Source organism: Dermacentor albipictus, chromosome 2 (genome assembly GCF_038994185.2).
Source record: "Dermacentor albipictus isolate Rhodes 1998 colony chromosome 2, USDA_Dalb.pri_finalv2, whole genome shotgun sequence".
Classification (NCBI taxonomy): domain Eukaryota; kingdom Metazoa; phylum Arthropoda; class Arachnida; order Ixodida; family Ixodidae; genus Dermacentor; species Dermacentor albipictus.
Genome location: NC_091822.1, coordinates 82,276,241 through 82,297,212, shown reverse-complemented (window position 1 = coordinate 82,297,212; position 20,972 = coordinate 82,276,241). Strand labels below are relative to the sequence as shown.

Genomic DNA, 20,972 nt, shown 5'->3' with positions numbered 1-20,972 from the left:
GAATGTCGGCGCGTTTCCGGTGCGCCTACGTGTTTGTTGGTTTGGAATTGAGGACACGTTCCTCGGTGCCCTTATCTTTTTTTTTTTCTAATATGCTACCTGACCAGACGAGGTTTCGTCGAACCTTCGGCTACGCGAACGTCATAGTACCTAACCCCATTGCTACAGGACGTCAGCAAACTTCGCTCTGCGTCATGACGTTGCGATAATGTCGATGACGCCAGGTCCGACACTTCTAAACCAACTTCAGTATCAAAGTACAGTATCTTATAAGCGTTTCGGTACCTTCATGCTTGCTAAGCGTTACGCATTTACGTGCGAGAGACGTGCAGTAATGTGTCTACAAAACTTGGAAAATACATATCGGCACTACCTTAAGACACTATAGTGCTGTAGGCTATAAAACGGAGTTACAGCGAAGGGATTTTCATGTTTCCGTTATTTTTTCTCCCACACCGGCTCAAAGTATCTGTCCAGTACAATTACTGACGCCCGTAGTCGCAAAACCTCTTATCACGTAAGTGCTGTCCGCGATTGGACGTCGCCGTGACTGTCATCTCGTCATCACAACGATCGCTAACATCAGCAGCGCCTCTTGCGCAGAGGTAGCACAGTCATTACGGGCGCTTGTTCGTATACGTGCGCGCAACATGAAAGTTTCGAATAAGGACCACCGTGAAGTAAGCATGAAGCAAGTATGTTGCACATGATCACGTGCCAGTCCAGAGAGATAGAGAGGCAAAAGCGAAGGAAATACAGGGAGGTTAGCCAGTGCAAGTACCGGCTGGCTACCCTGTGCTGGGGAAACGGGCAAAGGAAATAAGAAAAGAAAGAAGAGTAAGAAGAGAGACAAAAACTGAGAAAAATGCACACAATAACGCGATGATACGCGCTACAGCATTCAAAGACGGTCGCACAATTCGCAAGCCCTTAAAAACTTCAGCAGAGCCCTTCAGGCCTTGAGTGGCTGTGCAGGTGTCGGCTGCTGACATATATAACACGTAAAAGAATCGGGACTCGGACACTTTCGAAGAGCAGCCGCGACAGTGTTGCTCTGTTATCCGTCATTGGGTGAGCACCGTGCGAGCTCAAAGGCATACAAATGAGGCGGTCAGAACCAGCGGTCCAAACTACGTTAGTTCCAATAACGACTACAATGCAGAAACTAAATTCACAGAGCTGCTCACGTGAGCCAACAGTTCGCCATTACAGAGTAAAATAGAGCGCGGAAAGTGTCTGTTCACGTAATGAAAGGATTTTGTAGCAGCGGCACCGAAGCGCGCCGCCTTCTACGCATGCGCGCTCTGGGACCACTGTATACGTTTTGTATATTCACGCCATTTCCCCGCACTGTCTTAGAACTCCGCATTGTGGAAAGCGAGGGCACAAATGTACTGTTTCGCTGTCCATAAAATCGCTCTTCCTCCATATTGACGCGGGTTTGGGTTGTAAATCGGCTATCGTAGTTTTATAGCGGGCTGGCTGAGAGCCATTGGTACGTGCTCTTATTTGCCTAACGGCTCCACGCGGACAATTTCCAAAGAGCTTCGACAACGGCTCTGGTTTGCCTCCAGTGTGCAGGGTTTTAGCTCGAGAAAGTGCAGCGTCAAGCGCGGTCACGGAGCGTTCTCGTGGAACTTCAGAATTTGCGTGCACAACGACTTGGACATCATCCGCGAACAAGTATAGATGCAAACAGCCCGTTGTGCAATTGGGCACGTAGCGCAAGGTGCGCGTAGATCAACAAACTGGCATCGCTAACGGATCAGCAGTCATCCGGCTGGAATGCGGCCGCTCTAAAACGCCGGCCTAACTTTTTTTCCTTTCCTGTACACGTGCACTATGGCTGCGAGAATGCGAACGCGGACAGTGGCAGGGGTTCGGTCCTGCCGTCTGTCTCGCGACGAGCATCGCTGTTGGGTCCATCCGGGTGTATTTATACGCCGCATATTGCGTGACGCGTGAGGCAACTGAGGGCGGCACCGATACGACCGCACAGCGAATCTGGACTAGTCGATCGAGTTGGGTTACCTGTCGGCAGGGCTTCGAAAGGCAGTTTCAGAAACCCCGTTAACCTGAACAGGAGGGGGTAGAAAGAAAACCGAGTCGGGAGCGTTATTTATTGACACTGGTGCGGTATGCCTTCAATGAATGAATGAATGAATGAATGAATGAATGAATGAATGAATGAATGAATGAATGAATGAATGAATGAATGAATGAATGAATGAGAAATGTGTAGCTGTGTAATAGTAGCTAACTTTAATTATTTTTTTGCAGGTTCGCGTCGCATAGTGATGCACAATAGCATGCGCACCTTATAGGACGTTGATGTTTTTCTTCTGCTGAGGGTTTTATTTTTCTTTACACGAAAGTCGTGTTTAAACATACTCCAAATAGACATGCGCCCTCACATGGGCTTAAAGAAGACAACTGATCAACTACAATGTGGGATACAAGAGGCCAACTCCAGACGGTGCAACTTCGTTTCCGGCTTTCTTTTTGTGTCGTTGTTATTTTCTTTTTCCAATCAAGGCGCTTAGCATTAGCATCTTAAAGTTAGGCGTGAGGATTATACAACGATGCATTTCATTATTTTGATGAATTACCAAGAAACTTCGAGGCACAATTATACAGGGTGTCGCACGTAACTTTATTCAAACTTTAAATATATGCAAATTCCACGTAGCTGGACAAAACCAAGGTAATGTCGTTTACCGTTGTTTACCATTCCGTTTGTTCATTCCACTGAATCACTTAATTAGTACTGCTTAATTAATTAATTATTTATAAATATACATCTCGGATATTACAGTTAGATGAAAAGTGTCTATGAGAAAGTTGTAGAGCAACACGGTAAACTGCCGATACAGGTTTCTGTTTCTCAATACGTGCTACATAAAAGTGTTCTTCCGATCGTGAAAGAAACCCGCGAATACACTCAAAGTTCCTCGAACGGCCAGTCGCGCGGCAGTTATGCTTGTATTCGCGGGCTTCTTTCACGCTGGCATAAACACTTTTATGTAGCACGTATTGAGCAACAGAAAGCTGTATCGGGAGTTTTTAATGTTGCCTTACAATTTTCTTAAACCGGAAACGCACTTTTGGTTAACCTCCCTTCCTTTTCCTCTCTCTCTCTCTATAATTTCCTTATCGACACTATTCATCTTATTAAAATATTTGAGAAGGTGATCAATTAAGTATAATTATCTAATTATGCTGAATGAAACAAAGAACCTGAGTTTCTCCAAGTGACGGCAAACAACATTACCTTTGTTTCTGTCCAGCTACATGGCGTTTGCATGTTTCAAGTGTTTGATGCATGATACGAGTAGCGGGCACACCCTGTATAACGCGAGCGTGGATCTTATACAGCCGTAAATACGCTACTTCCGACAGCCTGGGCCCTCGGCGAACGATTTAATGAGGCCGAACAGGCGGCGTTATGTTTCAGCTACGCTGCTTTATATCTAGCGCTGCGTGACACCACCAGAAACAAGAAAATTAAAATATATATATATATATATATATATATATATATATATATATATATATATATATATATATATATATATATATATATATATATATATATATATATATTTGATTGATGATATTTTTTTAAAGAAGGTGCGATGCAAATTCGACCCGTAATGCGCCCTTCTGGAAACTGACGGGCCATACTTTCGACAGCGTGAAGGTGTGCGCGAAATATGGCATGACTTAGGATGAATATTGAATTAAAAAAACAAAAGATGAATAATGCGCAGCGATGACATTTTTTAAAAACATTTATTTGCATACCCAATTTCCGAAGGCCAGGACAGCTCACGAGCGTCGCAACAGTGACAGTGACAAGAACTTTATTTAGAGTGTCCTGAGGAACTCGATTGGGGGGACCGAAGGCTCCCCGATCAAGTTGGTGGCTCCGCCCACGACGGGACAGGGAGCTGGTGACTCTCCGCGACGTCGCGGGCCCTCTGGACGGCCTGTAGTTGGTTTGTGAAATCCGAGCTCTTCAGCAAGGCGTCCCACTTGGACTTGTTATGAAAGTCGGAGCCCGCGTTGTACGGGCACAGCCAGAGCATGTGGTCGAAGGAGCAGCACGCGTGACCGCATTTGGAGCACGATTGCGGGAAGTTCGGGTCTATCCAACTCAGCGCTCTAGGGGTGAGGTAGGATCTCGTCTGTAAAAGTCTGAAAGTAACAGCCTGAGCCCTGTTGAGTTTCGGGCTGGGGGGAGGGAATTTTCTTCTGCTTAGTCTGTAATGTGATGTAATTTCATGAAAGGTCGTAAGATTATCTTTGAAGGAGCAATCCTGCGGGAGAGCCGGACCGTTATCTCGGGCGCGGTTCGTGAATTCACGCGCCAGGCAGTTGGCCCGCTCGTTAGGGTTGCAACCCGCTTGGTTAGTTACATCGTTCATGTGCGCCGGGAACCACGCTAATGTATGACCTCCAATGTGTTCTCGCGTAGTAATACGAAAGGATCTGTTGACGATGTCGGCTGCGTATTTACAGACTAGAGCGGACGAGAAAGCCCTAACCGCCGTGCGCGAGTCGGAGAAAATCGTCGCTGGGCCTTTTGCGGCTTGAAGAGCCAAAGCTATCGCGGTTTCCTCCGCCTCATTCGCGTGTGTAGCGTAAATTGATGCGGCGCTGATAAGTGTACCGCGCGCGTCAACGACCGTGATTGCAAAGCTGTCTCTGCTGCCATATTTGGCGGCGTCGACGAAGAATGCGTCTGCCCCGTAAGGATCGATTCGTCGAAGGATGGTTCTAGCCCGCGCTCTTCTGCGACCTTCGTTATATATTGGGTGGATGTTCCTCGGCACGGGCTCAACCTTTATACCTTCACGGGCTAATTTAGACAGGGGGTGTCTGTCGAGCGGTGCCTGTATAGGGAGCTGACCAGCTTCATCGAGAATTTTGATTCCCGGCTTAGTTGACGAAAGCCTGGAGATCTGTGCAATAAACTGCGCTTCAATTAATTCGTCTGTGGTATTGTGAATTCCGAGTTGAAGTAGTTTTACTGTGCTAGCGGATTGTGGGATACCGAGTATTCTTTTGATGCCGGACCTGATGAGCGTGTCGAGTTTGTTCCTTTCAATTTTGCTCCATTTGAGGTACGGTGCCGTGTAAGTAATGTGACTGATGAAGAAAGCTTGGAAGACCCTGAGTAGGTTATCCTCCTTGAGTCCCCCCCTTTTGTTTGCGATTCTAGTTATGAGTCTTAATATGTTTTTCGCCTGCGCACCCAGCTTGTTTAGAGCTTCTGCATTACAGCCTTTGGCGTTGATTAGAAGTCCTAAAATTTTGATGGAGTTCACCCTCGGAATGGGGTGCCCTTCTCGTGTTGTAATTTTGACTGGCAGCGTTTCCAGAGGCTCGAGGTTCCTAACGCCCTGCCTCGACTGTCTGTACAGGAGGAGTTCGGATTTGGTCGGTGACAGCTTGAGACCCGTGCTTGTAAGAAATTCTTCCGTTACATCTATGGCCGCCTGGAGAGATTGCTCTAGATCGGCCAGAGATCCCCCCGGGGACCAGATTGTAATATCGTCTGCATAGATTGCGTGGCCGATTTTTGGGAGTGCGGCCAGCCTCTCGGACAGTTTATGCATGGCGATATTAAATAGCAGCGGGGATAGGACCGAGCCCTGAGGGGTTCCGCAGTTGCCCAGTTCGTAAGGACCGCCCGAGATCGTGCCCAGTCGAAGGAACGCTGTCCTTTCCGATAGGAACGAGAGAGTGAAATTAAAGAATTTCCGCCCTAGGTTGAGATTGGAAATTTCGGTCAAGATGTGTTCATGAGCCACCCTATCAAAGGCCTTAGTGAGGTCGAGTGCAATGATAGCTCGTACGTCCCGCGTTTCGTTATCGAATATAGATCTTTTCAGGAGGAGCATTGCGTCCTGTGTGGAGAGTCCCTTTCTAAAACCTATTAGATTATGCCTAAATAGTTCTTGGTTTTCTACGTGTTCGACGATTCGATTGTGCACTGCATGTTCTGCCACTTTGCAAATGCACGATGTTAGAGAGATGGGACGCAGGTTACTTATGTGCGGAGGTTTCCCTGGTTTGGGGATGAGCACCACCTTGGCGGTGCGCCATTCCGACGGTACCTGCCCCGAGCTCCACACCTCGTTTATCTCTGCCGTTAGGATTTCGATGGCCTTGTCGTCCAGGTTCCGGAGGAGCTTGTTGGTAACCCCGTCTGGCCCCGGGGCCGATCTTCCATTTAGGTTGAAGAGTACGTCTCTGATTTCTGAAATCGTGAAAGGTTCGTCTAATTCTGGCCTGTCTAGCCCCGTGTAAGCCGCTCTTACGCTTACGCCTTGCGAATCTCCTTCCTTGACGGGTAGGTAAGTTCGCGCCAGGTCGTCGACAATTGCATCGTTTGTGAGGCCCGAGGTGACCTGTTTATGTATGACCCTATCGACGGCGAGATTTAGCGCATTTCGGGACTGTTTATCGTTTAGGAGGCTTTTAAGCAGATTCCACTTACTACCTCTTCTCATGCGACCGTCCGTTTCGTTGCACGTTTCGTCCCACTGTTGCAGGGCCAGTTGCTTGGAATAGCACTCTATTTCCTTGTTTAGTGATGTTAGTTTCGCTCGCAGTCGGCGATTTAATTTCTGTGTTTTCCACCTCTCTCTAAGAGCGTGTTTAGCCTCCAGGAGATGCGCTAGCCGCGAGTCCATTTTGGGGACCTCCAGTTCTGTGCTAATTTCTTTGGTCGCGTTTTTGACGACCTGTTTAAGATTGGTAATTAGTTCTTTGTAGGATTCGCTTGAGGGGGCGGTTTCGGCTCGAATTTTCCGGAAAAGATCCCAATCGATGTATTCGTATTTGACCGGAGGTTTGGGTTTGACCCGCACCGCAATATCGAGAACGTAGTGGTCACTACCCAAGTCCTCTTGGAGATTATCCCACGTGCCCTCGATATTTCGGAAGAATGTGAGGTCGGGCGTTGTGTCTCGACTGACCGAATTACCCCTTCTAGTGGGAAACCTAGGATCTGTAACAAGCGTGAGGTTAAAATCGGCTGCACATCCGGCTAAGTTTGTGCCCTTCTTGGTGTTAAACCCGTATCCCCATTCCGTGTTCGGAGCGTTGAAGTCCCCCGCAATTAAGAGGGGCGCGTCTCTGGCTGCCCTGATTGCGGAATGGAATAGTGCATTAAAGTCCCTGTTCTTATCTGCAGGCGAACTGTAGACGTTAAGAATAAAGACATTCGCGTTGCTCGATCTACTGGGCACGAGCTCGATCAGTTGTGCTTCTAGTCCGCTACGATATTTTGGAACGGTGTGCTGCACAAAAGAAACGCTCTTTTTAACTAAGGCGGCGATGCCTCTCCCTGTTTCGCCTTTGTACGCTACTGCACGATACCCCGACAGAGTAATCTCCCTTTCCGCGAGCGTCTCCTGCAGTAAAATGACTTGTGGCTTGTCTGTCACCGATCTGACGAGCTGACCTAACGGAGCCTTGCGCCTCTGGAAGCTAGCGCAGTTCCACTGCCAAATTTTAACGGTATTGTTATTTGTGATAGCCATCCTGTTTACTATGAAATTTTAGAAGCCTATGGCGCCCCCGTCGGGATTTGATCCAGTCGGGAGCGGTTCAGTAGGTGTTGTTTGTCTACTTTTGGGTTGAGCCCTAGGTCTTTCTAATAGCGTTACTCTCGACTCTATGGCGGAGAGCATTTCCATAATCCTACTCAGGGTCTTTTCCAGTTTACCCTCGGTTTTGACGGGGGAAGCCGAGGTGGCGGACGGGGACTCGTTGACCTCGGTTATGTCACCTTCTTCTTCCTCCTCTGTGTCGCTAAAAGGTTCCGGGTTGGGCGCCTTGCGTTTCGACTGCCCGGCTAACGGGCCTGGGTTACTGTTGCTAACCTCATGCCGGTTTATAAGTTTTCCTTTCATGCTGTTAAGAGATTCCTTAAGCTCTGCGAGCTCGCGTCTAAGTTCCCTATTTTCTGCTTCGAGCGCTTGGATACGGGGATCGATCCTATGCTCTGGCTGTGCCTCACCTGTCGTTCCTTTGCTTGATGCGTTCTTCTTCCCAGACGGCTGTGTCGCTCCCTTGACCTTGTCAGCCCAAGTGGCCCGCTTGACGGACTGGGAGCGAGACCGGGATCTCGATCTGGAGGAGCATTGCCTCGGTTTGGGTTCTCTCCTTCTCGAGCGTGAGCGCCCTCCGGATAGAGATCGGGTACCTAGGATGGAATCGCTCCGCGCAGCTGGTGCAACCGACGAGATGTCGCCAATTACCTCGGTGACGTCAGATTCTTCGTCCAGTTGTGCCTTCCTTGCTCTTTGTCGGCGTCTTCGGCGTCGGCATCGTACGATGTACGGGATTTGATAGCGCTTTTTGCACGTTCGGTCTCCGGTGACGTGGGGCCCACCGCACGCCTCGCACTTGGGGGTGCATTGATGTTCTTCTTCGTTGTCCGATTTTGCTTTTCCGCAACCGCGACATTTACCTCTCTCTTCCTCGCTGCTGATGCAAACGTCGGCACGGTGGCCTACGTGGCCGCAAGCATGGCAAACGTCGACTTGGCGTCGGTATAAAGAACATGGCAACAAGGCTGTGCCGCAGATCACGTGGTTGGGCACGCGCATGCCTCTGAATAAAATCACGACTACGTGTGAGTCCTTGATTCGTCTGGCTTCTAGTGCCGTGGGATTTCTTTCATTCACAATCATGTTTCTGAGCGTGGCTTCATCGTGACAGGGGTCGATGTGCCTTATTACGCCTTTGCACGTATCTTCGGGGGCGGCGACGTACGCCGAGACTTCGTAGGCGCCATACTTGGTATGGATTTTATGTAGTCTCGCATAGGCCCTCGCATTAGAGGCGTGCGGAGTGGCGATGATTAAAATATTCTGTACCTTGTTTGGGCACACGGTGTCTTCCTTCGTTTGATGTTCAGGCAGGGCCGCCGCCATGGCCAGGGCTTGAGCGAGCAGTACTACGTCGGCTTTTGATACGTCGAGGCCTCCCTTTGGGCGCACGATAACCTTGATCTGTTCCTTCGGGAGCTTCGGAAGTCGCGAAGCTGCCGTTACTTGCGACAACAGACTTTTAGCCGGTCCCTTGGCAGTGCGGTAGCCAGCCGTCTTGTTCACGGTACCACGTTGGCCATCTCGTAATGGCGGCCTCTTCGTCTCCTGCTTTTTACGGTTGCTGAGGGCAGTGATCCACCCCGCACCGTTGAGATCTGCTTGGGTTACGTCCATGCCTTCCACAGTTACGACTTTGGGCATTGCGTCGCTTTCGATGAACGCACGTGTTGTCGCTTCAGTCGCGCACAGAGACGGGAAAACGCGAGCGTGGGACTGCCTCTACAGGCAGGCCTGCCTGCACCGCCGCGCCGAGAGCAGGCTGTGCCCGTTAGGGCTAGCTCCCTCGTCGGCGTGATCGTAGAGCGAAAGCTTCAGAATATGGCGAAAAGTCCACCCACCGATAAAACTCTGGCATCGGTGGATTCCTTGAAACTTGGCGGTTCCGGTGAGGTATATATATCCAAGCTTCTTCTTGGAAAGACGCCCAAAAATATTTAAGAACGCGGGAGCCGACGTGGATACGTCTGCACTGCTCGGCACCTCTTCCGTCGCAACAGTCGTATATTTATTTTTAATAATAACATTTAAAAGGAAAATAAAAGAAAGAAGTTTAGTCACCTATACAATTATGACGGCTACTCCGCCTCACGTATTATAGTAATTATGATGATGATAATAATAATAATAATACTGTGAAATAATAAGTAACGACGCAGGTTCGGAAAATATAGATTGGAGTTAGACTACACAGTAAACTCATTTCCCATATATCCCTAGACGCACTTGAACATACAGACAAGGAAGGAAGGAAAGAAAAAGTGGAGAAAGAAAGGCAGGGAGGTTAACCAGTTTAGCTTAACCGGTTTGCTACCCTACACATAACATACAGACAAAATGCCAGGAGAGGTTGCGACACTCAATTTACTGAGTCTCGACTCATTTACGTATATCGAGTTCCAAACACATATATATGCACAAGGCATTTTGGCCTCGCGTAAAACAGCCATCAGTTTACAAAACCAGCTGGATGCCGCACATCGGTCTCTTGTGAATTGCGGGAAAGCGCTTCAAGCGGGTGCTTTCATCGCGGCCGTGGTCGTCGCCGCCTTCGTGGATTACCGCAACACCTCCAAATCAGCAGCAACGTCCCGTGATATCGGAGAATCATTGAACGACAGAATAAAATGCACTGAAACATGTTTTAATTACAAGCTGTTTCTCAGTTGTCTGTACGATTACTGGGCAATCACTTTGGAGCATCTGAGATTGTTCTGACTTTAACTGGAATTTAGCGGTACGGGCGATCTCGCGACTGCCCCTCCCTCCCCTGTGTGTTTCTTTTTCTACGTCCTGTTTGTCTAAAGCGCTCTGATTATCGTAATAATGCATTACCAACTAGCCCACCTATCCATCCTCCCTTGATGCTTCACTGCGCCTTCGACGGCAGCGTGGTCCACCCCTACGCGAGTTCAACTTTACTCTGCTGCTTGTGGCTGGGCGTCACTCTAACGAACGCCAACGGTTTTCGTATCGGCGTGGCGTGCAAGTTTTGTGATGGCGATGAGACCATAGAGAACATTCTTTTTCTCTGCGCTTCTTTTGACGAAATATGAACTTTATGTGTCACTTTAAGCCAAATGGACTACAGAACGTTCGCGGAAGGAAATATATCGGGACCATAAAATCAGCCGTCATCCACACAGAAAGCGACCAGGGCATTGCTGCACCTTACATAAAAACACTCCAGTGTCCCGTACAATTGGGGTACGTTAAAGATCCCCTGATGCTCAAAATTAACTCGAAGTACCCCACTATATGCGGTGTGCCTCATAATCAAATCGCGTTTTTCGCACGTAAAACCCCAGAATTCCATTCAATTGAATCCAAAATGCTGAGCAAGCGACACGGCTTGGAAAAGCGCCCCTGTTGCCGCACTTAATGCATAACGAATGCCCACCTCCCTCTTGCGTAAGCTTTAAAGATCGGGAGCTGAGGATGCAGGTAAACAGCCCTCCTTGAATGCATTAATATTTTCTTCGGGGCTCTGAATATTATTTACACGCATGCAGCAAGGAAGGTGATGAAGTTCCGGACGACTTGTACACACTGTTCCGGAAAACAGTGGGTACTTCTCGAGAACAATGACCTAGATTCTTTGTATTAAGCATTTTATTTCTCGTGCTGACGCCGCGGATTTTGTTAGCGTGGCAACGAATTCGATTCTCAGACCCAACAAGTGCCTGTGTTGCGCCATATGTTCGCAGCTCCTTATCTTCCACAAGAAGTGTGCACCCGTATTTTCTCAAGAATATCAATAAACTTTTTCAGACAGACTTACCCTTTGTCGGTACATTGCAGTGATTGCGTCATTTCGAGGGTACGCCTGAAATTTGCTCACTGCCATAAAGAGCCGCTCGGACAGAATGATGCGCCGCCCTTCCCCTCTTCCCAACCTTTGGCTCCAGGCTCCATACTCCTAGTATACATGAAATGCTAACTCACGATGCACATTCCTTTCCCTTCCCGCGATTATTTAGTGATGTCGCAATAGTTTAGCGCTCAGTGTTATGTCAGTAATGCAAGAGACCAACAGTGCACATTTAATTGCTCACCGACGGAGTCTGGATGAATACGTTGAACCATAAACTGACGCAAAAAGCAGGAAGCGTTGCGTCAATGTTTCTGTTTTGTTTTTCTGACTTTAATCAAGTTACAAGGCCTCTGCGCGGCTCAAGCCGAATTAGACAGTGTGTCGTAACTCACTGTCCCACACACACTAAAAAGAAGAAAATAAGCTTTATTAAAAAGAATGGTCCGGCAGTTCTTGTTGTGGTGGTCTCACGTGGCGGCTCGATTTCCTTGGACTCGGGCGGCACCTTCAGCTTGCCGGACGGCCCAGAGCAGGTCTTCCAACTCCGAAGTTTTGAGAGCCGCCTCCAGCGGCTGCGCCGCGAACGGAGGAGGTTCTCGGTGGCCCCCGCAGCTGGGGCAGAGTCTGCAAGAAGCGAGCTCGAGGATTCCTGCATGCTGGTAACGGCCGTGGTTATGGACGCGTCGCGAACGGCGACGGTTTCGGTACCGTTGTTGCCGACACATTCCCAGAGCATGTGTCTGTCCACACTCTTTACACGCGTCAGTTTCGTATAATCCTGGGTAACAGTGGTGTAAGACCGCCGGGCTACGTGTGTGTTTGGAGCAAGCGTAAGGTTACGGCCTCGTTCCTGTTTAATTTATCGTGTTGTGGCGGGAATGTGCGTCTTTCGAGTCTGTAACGTGGTCAGGTGATCGCCCCATGCCCACTGCAATTCTTGTTGCTGCATTTCTGTGGTGGCATCCCGATCCGGCAGATCCGATGCGCCGCTCTCGGAGGCGGAGGCTCCGTCTGTCTGAAAAGACGCCCACATAATCTGCAGCGGCTCGGCGTGTGGGGCATCGAGCCGTGGCGTGGGCCGCCTCGTTAACCGCAAGCGGGACATCGGTCTGTGCCGGGGTCCAGATGAGCAAGACCGTAGAATTTTGGGCTTGCGAGGGCGATGTCGAGTCGCCGTGGTTACCGATTTGGAGTATGCGGGCCGCTTCCCACGAGACGCAGCCACGGCTTCGCGCGCGGCTAACACACATATATTTTTTCCCCGACTATGTGGTCCACGCAATTCCGTTTTTGCAATTTTTCCCGAAATTTAAAATTCTTCTACCGTCTCAAAACCTGCTTCCTGTCTTAAGGGGATGGTTTGTGACATTGAATTTCGGGCTGCATTACGAAGAGGAAACTTGATTTCACAACATTACGCGTCACGCAAACGTCAGGGTAGTCTGGTACACAGGAGGACAATCGCGCAACGAGAGACTGGGCAGTGCAAGTTACTAGAAAACAACACGCATTGCGTCAGCTAGACCCGCACCACATCGCTTCACGCGCGTTACACCCGCAACGCATTACTGTCATCGAAAGCGATCTCGACGACATCTGGCGCGCACAGCCGGGGCGTCGCGCGCATCATAATCTGCACACGCCGTGGCCGAAAGAACTGCGCACGCACGGTGGACCAGCCGGTCGCCCGTAACGGTCAAGCGTGGCCCGTGACCACCGCGTTGTCGGGCTCTCGCCTTCCGGTTGAAAGGAAACGGTCTTCCGCGGCAGGGGAAGGAGGGGTGGGCGAAAGCGCCGAGGACGAGGAGGAAGTCCGGTGCCTTTGCGTCGGCGGCGAACGGCGACCGCGCGCCCGCAGACGCCACGGGCCGAGAAGGGCTCGAGGGGGAGGCGGGTGGGGGAGAAAAGCGCAGTGTTAAAAAAGACGAGGGAGCGCGGGCGACTTGGGCGGCAGCGGGCAAGCGAAAGTGGCGAGGGCCCACAGCGGCAGGCGAGGCAACGCGAAAAGAAATCACGCTCGTCACGTGACGGCCGCTACCGTGGTCTGGCCAGCCCAGAGAAAAGGGGAGGGCGATTGCGGTATAAATGCATTTTGGCGGCCCCCGACCGGCCGCAAAACTGTAGTGACTCTCGCTGGGTAATCTGTTCGACTGTGCACGCTCCTTGTGCCGGTGCTGGTGGACCTTTACGCACTCGACCGACGGGAGGAGGAGAGAGAGACGACTCACCGCTGCCATGTGTTCTTGGGTGAGTGTGGCCAGCGCTGATTTTTGCTCGGGTCGTCGGCCCCCGTTCTTCAATCTCCAGCGCGTGTCGACCGAGTGAGTCGGATCCCCGGCGGCAGAGCCATCGGCCCACCGTGTTTCCTGTGCCCCCACGGCTGGATTGTACTCCGCGGAACACGACGAGTCCCGATCCGAGTCTCGCCGTCCCGTTTCAGTCCGCAGAGGATGCGGAGGGCCGATGAGCGCGATCGCCGAGGATGAACAGGATGCGCCGCCCTGAGAGGTGGTCTTCCCCGTTCGCTTAGAGAGCCGAACGGTGCAGCCGGTTCAAAGCGGTTCTGAACGGTTCAGAGCGTGCCACGCTCGGCGCGCAGTCCCCTAGACGTGTGCTGACAGAAACTTGCTGGATATTACTCCGTACGTAATCAAATTACAACAAATCATTCGTGAAAGCGTCTGCGTCCTTACGGTATAATGAGCAGCTGATCCGAGAAACGTACCTGTGAAAGCCGTCGAACTTCAGTGTGTAGCTCAGGCACGAACACTAACATTTGTTTCTCCAAACGGTTCCATACCACATAACTCTCAGTCGCACGTCGTAGGAATCAATCGACTGATACGTTGAATGTGTTTATGGTGGAACCATTTGAATTTTAGCGGCAATCTGTCTATAACGTCTTCGGGGCATGTGCACTTCCAGATAAAAAACGTTGCATTCGTGCGCAGGACTTGTCTTTACCTCTGGCTCACCTGTGAATGCTATTAATCTGATGTGAGAAATGCTAGCGTTAAATACAGCACACTGTACTCGGATTACTTACTACCACCGAGATAGATATGAAGTTGCGATTGTAATAACCAACAGCTCTTTCGAGAAATCACAGTTATTAGGCGACAGTATCGTTTCTACTTTTGAGACTTTCGACTACATAGGTGTGGAGACATTTGCCATAGTCTTCCTGTGGAAACGTTGCTTTATAAGTCCTGGTGCTTGTGTGAAATGATTATTTGATATGTAACCGTGAACCCTGAATGATGTATGACGGAACCACCCAAGAGATAAGGAGTAGCCGGCGCCTTAAATTGCGCGCCAACATCTCCTTACATCATATCAATAAAAAAAAAATCACAGTTATAGTCTTGTATATTTCGTTATGAAGTGTAACGCATAGACGGAACGCATAGTCGATGGAGATAACTCTACAGGTGCGCCGACTTGAACACTACATTTATTGTGACACAGTGCTTGTCTCGTCGACTTCTTCGTGCTTTTTTTTTTTTTGTCCGTCTGTTCGCGCTTTTATAGTTCACAGTGCAGCCATACCAACTCCCCCAACTTTCTCTCCTTTGATCTTGTATAGTGCGGTCAGAAGGGCACGTTTTCGTAGCAGAAACAAAAAAGAAAAAATATCACGCTACTTCCATGTCTGCACATAAAAACGGCGTATAATATAGCTACGTCGTTCAACCGTAATTGGATCTCAGTTTCACAACACTCGCTGCTCTCTGTACTTAGATGCATCATAAGCATGTATGTGGGTCGCAAGTGTGCAGCGGTTTGTGAAATAAGTCACGGAGTGTCGCTTCGAAAGCTTGAAGGAACATTCCGTACTCATTACGATGATATTAAATCTTATAGCTCCCACAATATTTGATCGCGTCGTTGTATCAAGTGCGCTACGAAAATGACTCGAGTATGTCAAGCAACGAGAAGTGCCGCAGAGATTGGTCCAGTCCCACATCAACTAAGTGAGAGACATAGAGAGGGAAGGGAAACTAAAATGACAGCTACAGATGCTGACCTGGCCGTATGACAGGCATGCTTCTCCAGATGATAGGGATGAAGGAAAAAAAGAAAATGCAGGAAAAACAACAATAAAAAAGAAAAGAAAAGCATGAACATGGCGGACGAATGAATCATTCTGGGCAAGTGATCTGAAAGAATATCTTAAAGCATTTCGCCATGACAATTAATGGTCGTTATTATATAAGGCCTAGCATATCGGGCAGTTACTTAACGTGCAGTCTCGGCTGCGATAAACGCTGCGTCTAAATGTATGCGAGTAGCAATGGCCTTCCGGGGTCGATCACTGTCGCTAACCTAAGCTTGTTATACCGCCTGATTGTGCGCAGTTAGCCGTAAACGAGCAAGGCTCACTAAAAGAAAGGTTCTATGTCAAATTGAGTCACGCATCAGCAAGCGCACAGTGGCGAACAGCATCAAACAAAAACAAACACGTTTTTCCTTTGATGGCAATTAGGGCGCCATCTCGATTTCTCGAGCTAAGTATATGCTTCAAAGCACTACACGTACTCTGGGGACCGTCCTTAGATTACGCGCTCAACTGCTGTATTCGTTTTTTCATAGAATCAATGAGAGAGGACGGAAGAACATTAACGGACCTTATGTCCGAGCGGCGCTGAAGCGGAATCTTCGAATTGCCTGACAGCGCACGCAACAACCACCGAACCGCCAACAATATGGCACGGAAAGGAGCAACCTCTATTGACCCAAATGCTCTCGGGAGCACGAGCAGAAGACGATTATCGCAGAGGCTCTTTAAGCTGAACGGTACTTATGCACTTTCACTAATAATAATGGCGATATAACGCGACGAGCGATCAACTTCTGCGTACGTAAGTGTCCCCGCTGCACGCGCGCGTAACGTCGGTGACGTTTCTCCTGTACGCGTACCACTCCGGATCACACGAGCGCGCGCAATGTGGAAAAGTGTTCCGCGTTCTGCAGCAGCTGGCGGCCTGCGCGGTTGCGCCCAGCGAGTGCCCGGCAAAGCGATAATTCGCGTGACCTCGATGTATCAGTGGTCTGAGAGTTTGCGTACCTTGTATTTTATTTCACTTCTTTTTCTTTTTCTCACTTTAATGCCGCGCAATATAGAGAAAGGCTGCGGACTGTGACGAAATAAGAGAACCAGGCTATCGGGCGAAGTAACCGCCTGCCTAGCGAGCGAGCAAGCCGACTGAACGCGAGTAATAAAAAGACCGGGAGAGCGCAAATTCCATCAAACCACCGAGGCTTTAAAGAAAGAATTGGCTGTTTATAACGAGTCCGCTTGGAGCGCGAAAAGTAGTTGAGTGTGCGCCGTCGTACCCAAGCGGAGTGTACGTACACCGACTGTGCGCAACTTTCTCAACCCACCCCCTCGATCCACCTCCTTCTCGGCTGTCAGCGAAACAATGGACGGATTCCTCCTCCTCCTCTCAAGCTCCCGCTGCTACGCAGTGGCCCGTCGTTGCTGGTCGCCGCTCGTCAGGAGTAACCGACCGAGTTGAGTTCGTAACACCCGCATGCGGCCGCTGCAGCCTGCTTCCGTTATAGTGCAGTAGCACACGACTCGCGACGCCGTGGCGCGGCGGGTTGCGCAACCTCCTTCCTATTCCCCCTGCTGTCGGCTGAAGGGATGCTCGTCCGTCACAGACGTCGATTAGACGACGCAAATTACGTTCGACGCTCTCTCGGACAGAGAGAGAGAGAGAGACGATATGGCGAGACAAGGGGAGAGGGGACGATGCGAGAAATGTCAGAGAGGGAAAGGTTGGCGATCTCATAGACGCCGGCGGGAGACGCGCCTAATTATCGCGCGTGTCCCCACTCCGCCGTGCCTGCGGGCGGCCTTGGGAACCACGCCCTGCGAAGACGGGCGGGCGCGCGCGGGAGAAAGAAATGCGTTCGGCCGATCGGCCCGTGTCGCCGGCCGGCCGTCGCAGTTAAAGTGTCATTTCACAGAAAAGTAGGTTACCCGGAGTGCACCCTACGAACAAAGGTGGCCGCACTGGTGGCACTGTTACGCATACAGCCGCGGCTGCGACGTGTCCTTCGCTGTCCCCTTGTTCCGGTCGCATGGCCTCTGGTAGATACGGCAAGAGCCTGCGTTGCGTGCGCAACGTGTTGCGTAAGCATGTGGCCTTGCACTGCATAATCTGGCTGATGAGCCTGTAAAATCTGACGAAAACTACGTTGGACTCATTTAAACTTTTCTTATTTTACCTTTTATTGCCTTTGCCCCTCTCAGCAGCACAGCTTAGCCAGCCGGTACTTCAACTGTCTAACCTCCCTGTCTTTCCTTGCCTTTTATCTCTGTCTCTCTACGTTGGAAAAGAGTTTAACGGAAATGTTGCGTAGGCAGTGCTTTTCAGCTGGAGTCACTTCAAACCTGTACTTCCGGGTCTTCTCATTCTTTCGTCTTTTGGCCACATTTAATTAATGTGTATTGGAGTATAACAACGCAGTTCTATTTACTTATACGAGGCCGCTGAAGTTGGGAGACTGAATTTGAGCACCTTAATTTGTGCAATTTTTCTAAACTTTCATTGTATCCTTTTTTTTTCTTCGGTGGCACCTTCCCGTATGTACCGATATCATAATGAAGTATAGTTAGCGGCTCCACACTCCGAGATGAACACATGTGCTTTCAAAAGTGTCACTTATGTCAGTGATAATGCGCAGTTAAGCAACAAAAAAGTACGTTTTACAGAAAAAAGCATAATGCAAACACCGCTGGCATGTAATTTCACTCTTTCGCCGTATGCGCGGCGTTGGCCCAGTCACGCACATTCGGTTGGTATACCACTTTGGCGGGACCATTATTAGAAAAAAAATTGCGATCACGCAGGACGAAAATGCGGCCGTCAATTCCATGCCCCAGGAGTCTAGATCTTTTTTTGTTGCTGGTGGTGTTGCTTCTGCTGCTGTTGTTATAACTTCTTTTGTTGATATGAAAACTGAGTTTACAGGTTCTGGCCGTGCAACTGCAGCCTTTTCAAGAAGAGATTTGCGGAAATTGAAAGAAAAAAGAATATATAACGCGAGAAATACAATGCTTGATAGACGACAATCCACTCGCGTGAAAAAGAAAGCTTAGGAAAAGGAAGAAGGCTGATCGTAATTACGACAGGTTGCTGGAATCATCGTCTCGCCATCCATTTCAAGCGAACCTTTCTCGTTTTTCTTAAATTTTTTATTTCAAAAAAATTTTTTTCACTCACTTTCTTTTTTCCGCAGGCGGTTTGTGGTGTCTCCCTTGAAGACGGCGCCCCATATACATTGTTGTTGTTGTTCCTATGCACATGTAGCACATACCCACCGTCGGGGATCGGCCAGGAATTGAACGGTTGGCACAAAATGAGGGGAAGTTTAGATGCTTGCACCATTCATTCCTCCTTTTTCTCCTCAGTGACCCACTCACAAAAATCATTGCGTATCCGCGGTGCCTTCTGGTTACTTCAGTTTCGTAACGCTTATTGCTCTTGAGTATCTGCCTATATTTTCTAGGTTTATTTCTCCACCAGTCGTGAAGACTTTATTCTGCACGCTGCTCCGAGATTGCCCTTTCGGAGAGAAAAATAGTTTAGCTCTCCACAACGGCTGACAATAAAAGCCAATGACGCCTGCGTGCTACCGGCAACTGTACTGACTTTCCACAGTCGACTTGATCGCTGCTGCAAGGAGCAGTTCGTTCGGGATATACGCACACGTCGGCACGCTCCGACACAATGGACCGAACAGCGAGTGAACAGTCGTTCCAGAGCGGGGTGTGAGCCGGATGAAAGGAAACGCAAAAAAGAGAAACCCAGATAAATTTAAGGCGGTTTCTTAACATTGGCGCGGAACGAAAACGGTGCCGTGGAAATGGGATACGACAAGCGTAATAAATGACGGCCACCTGTTGGCCCAACCGGACCGGCTGCTGAATCAAGTTGCTGCGAAGCGGTGCCTTCGGTTTCGTCGAGTACGAACCAGGCATTCAAGACGTTTGCAGCGACCTTAAGATAGCCGCAGGCACGTGTAGTATTCAAAGGCACTGATTTTATATGTAGTCACGCGCACTGAAGCGTTCGGCGTAAAGCCGCCAAGGTACCCCGCGCCCGCAAAACACAGGTGCGCTCACACTGACATGTACGGATGTGCGCAGGTAAACACGCGTACACGCGCATGCAAAAAGATATCCGCGCACAAGCCCGCATGCAAACACAGGCACAGAAATGCACTCGCGCATGTACGCACACATACGCTCACACGCACAGACGCGCGCATATCCGCGAGCTTGGAACGCTAGGAATGGCACACGCTTACAGCATTGCGTGTAATGGTGATTACGACGCTCTTTGTCCGCACTGGAAGAATTCACACGTTTCGAGAGGCATGTTGCTCACCCAAATACCATGCGCTGCTAGAACGTGTGAAGTGGCAAACCTTGCGCGTGTTCTGGAGATGAAAATTACTAGGGCAGAGAATCTGGGTGCGCCCGATACGAAAACATCTGAGGTCGAGGCACAAGGCCTACGCCTGAGGTTGTGTTACATCTCTACGGTGCACGAATTAAAAAGATTGTGCGGGCGTTCCACCATACCGAGAAATGAGTGGGTCTGCAGGTGTGAAACGCGGGATTGAAATAGGCTAGAGCATTAACGAAACAAATGAAAGGTTTCATTCATACCGAGGATCGAAGCACTCGCTACATCCTGGGGAAGGAATCCACACCATGCAAGCGCTAGTCTAAACCATGCGAGCGTAAACAACCAATCATTATAGAATAATGAGTTGCACATCTTAAGGCCCCGAGGTAGTGGTTCTCTAACATTTAAGCATTCAGGAATTTAAGGGAGTTGATGACGATATTTTCAACACGCAAATGTATGCGGAGGAAAACAGTTGCAAGCTGGCTGGGAGTGTTATTGATTAAAACATTTTATATTTACTGCGGCGGATAATCTGTCTTCCATGTGCCATGAGACAGTTGCAGTTTGCTATCGATGAGAAAGCTACCGTGGCGTATTGGAAACGATGGTGCTGACTTGAATGTTAATTAAAGAAAAGGTAGTTAGTATTCTTGAACATGGTTTCTGTACCTTTCAGTTTTACCTGAATTCATTCGAAGAACACACCTGGAGTTACTGTTAGTCGGTCCATGGATATGTGATGCTCGGCAAAGGTGCAGCTCTGTCAGAGTTGCTGCTTCCGTGCCTCGTAAAAGCAGCTAACGCAAGAAAGGAAAAGTAGGGTATTGGGGACAAGGTTTTGCCTGCCACTGCCACAGAAGCAGAGAAATTTATATAGCGTCGAGAATATGCCTCGTAGAGTCGTTGTTTCTTTGAACATTGCTCGTTGTTTAATCTGTACGCGAGTGATTACGCGAAATTCTTTAGAAGTTGCTGACACGAAGTTGAGAAGGCTCGAAAAAAGAAGGCCGAAACAGATTTGCTTTCAAAAGCCCGTGAGAACCTCCTTGTCCTGCTTCCCTCTTTTGAGCATGTAAGTTGCCAATTTTCTTTTTCGGCATCTAAGAA

At 49.3% G+C, this 20,972-nt stretch overlaps 1 protein-coding gene across 2 annotated transcripts in view; it reads left to right on the top strand.

Moving 5' to 3' along the window:
• Positions 1–13,526: 13,526 nt before the first annotated feature.
• Positions 13,527–20,972, top strand: part of LOC135895853 (uncharacterized) — a 78,419-nt gene continuing 70,973 nt past the window's right edge. For both annotated transcript variants that reach the window (XM_065424050.1, XM_065424049.1), the window contains exon 1: positions 13,527–13,686. In XM_065424050.1, coding sequence (XP_065280122.1) covers positions 13,675–13,686 — 12 coding nt within the window. In that variant the 5' untranslated portion in view covers positions 13,527–13,674. The remainder of the gene's footprint in view (positions 13,687–20,972) is intronic.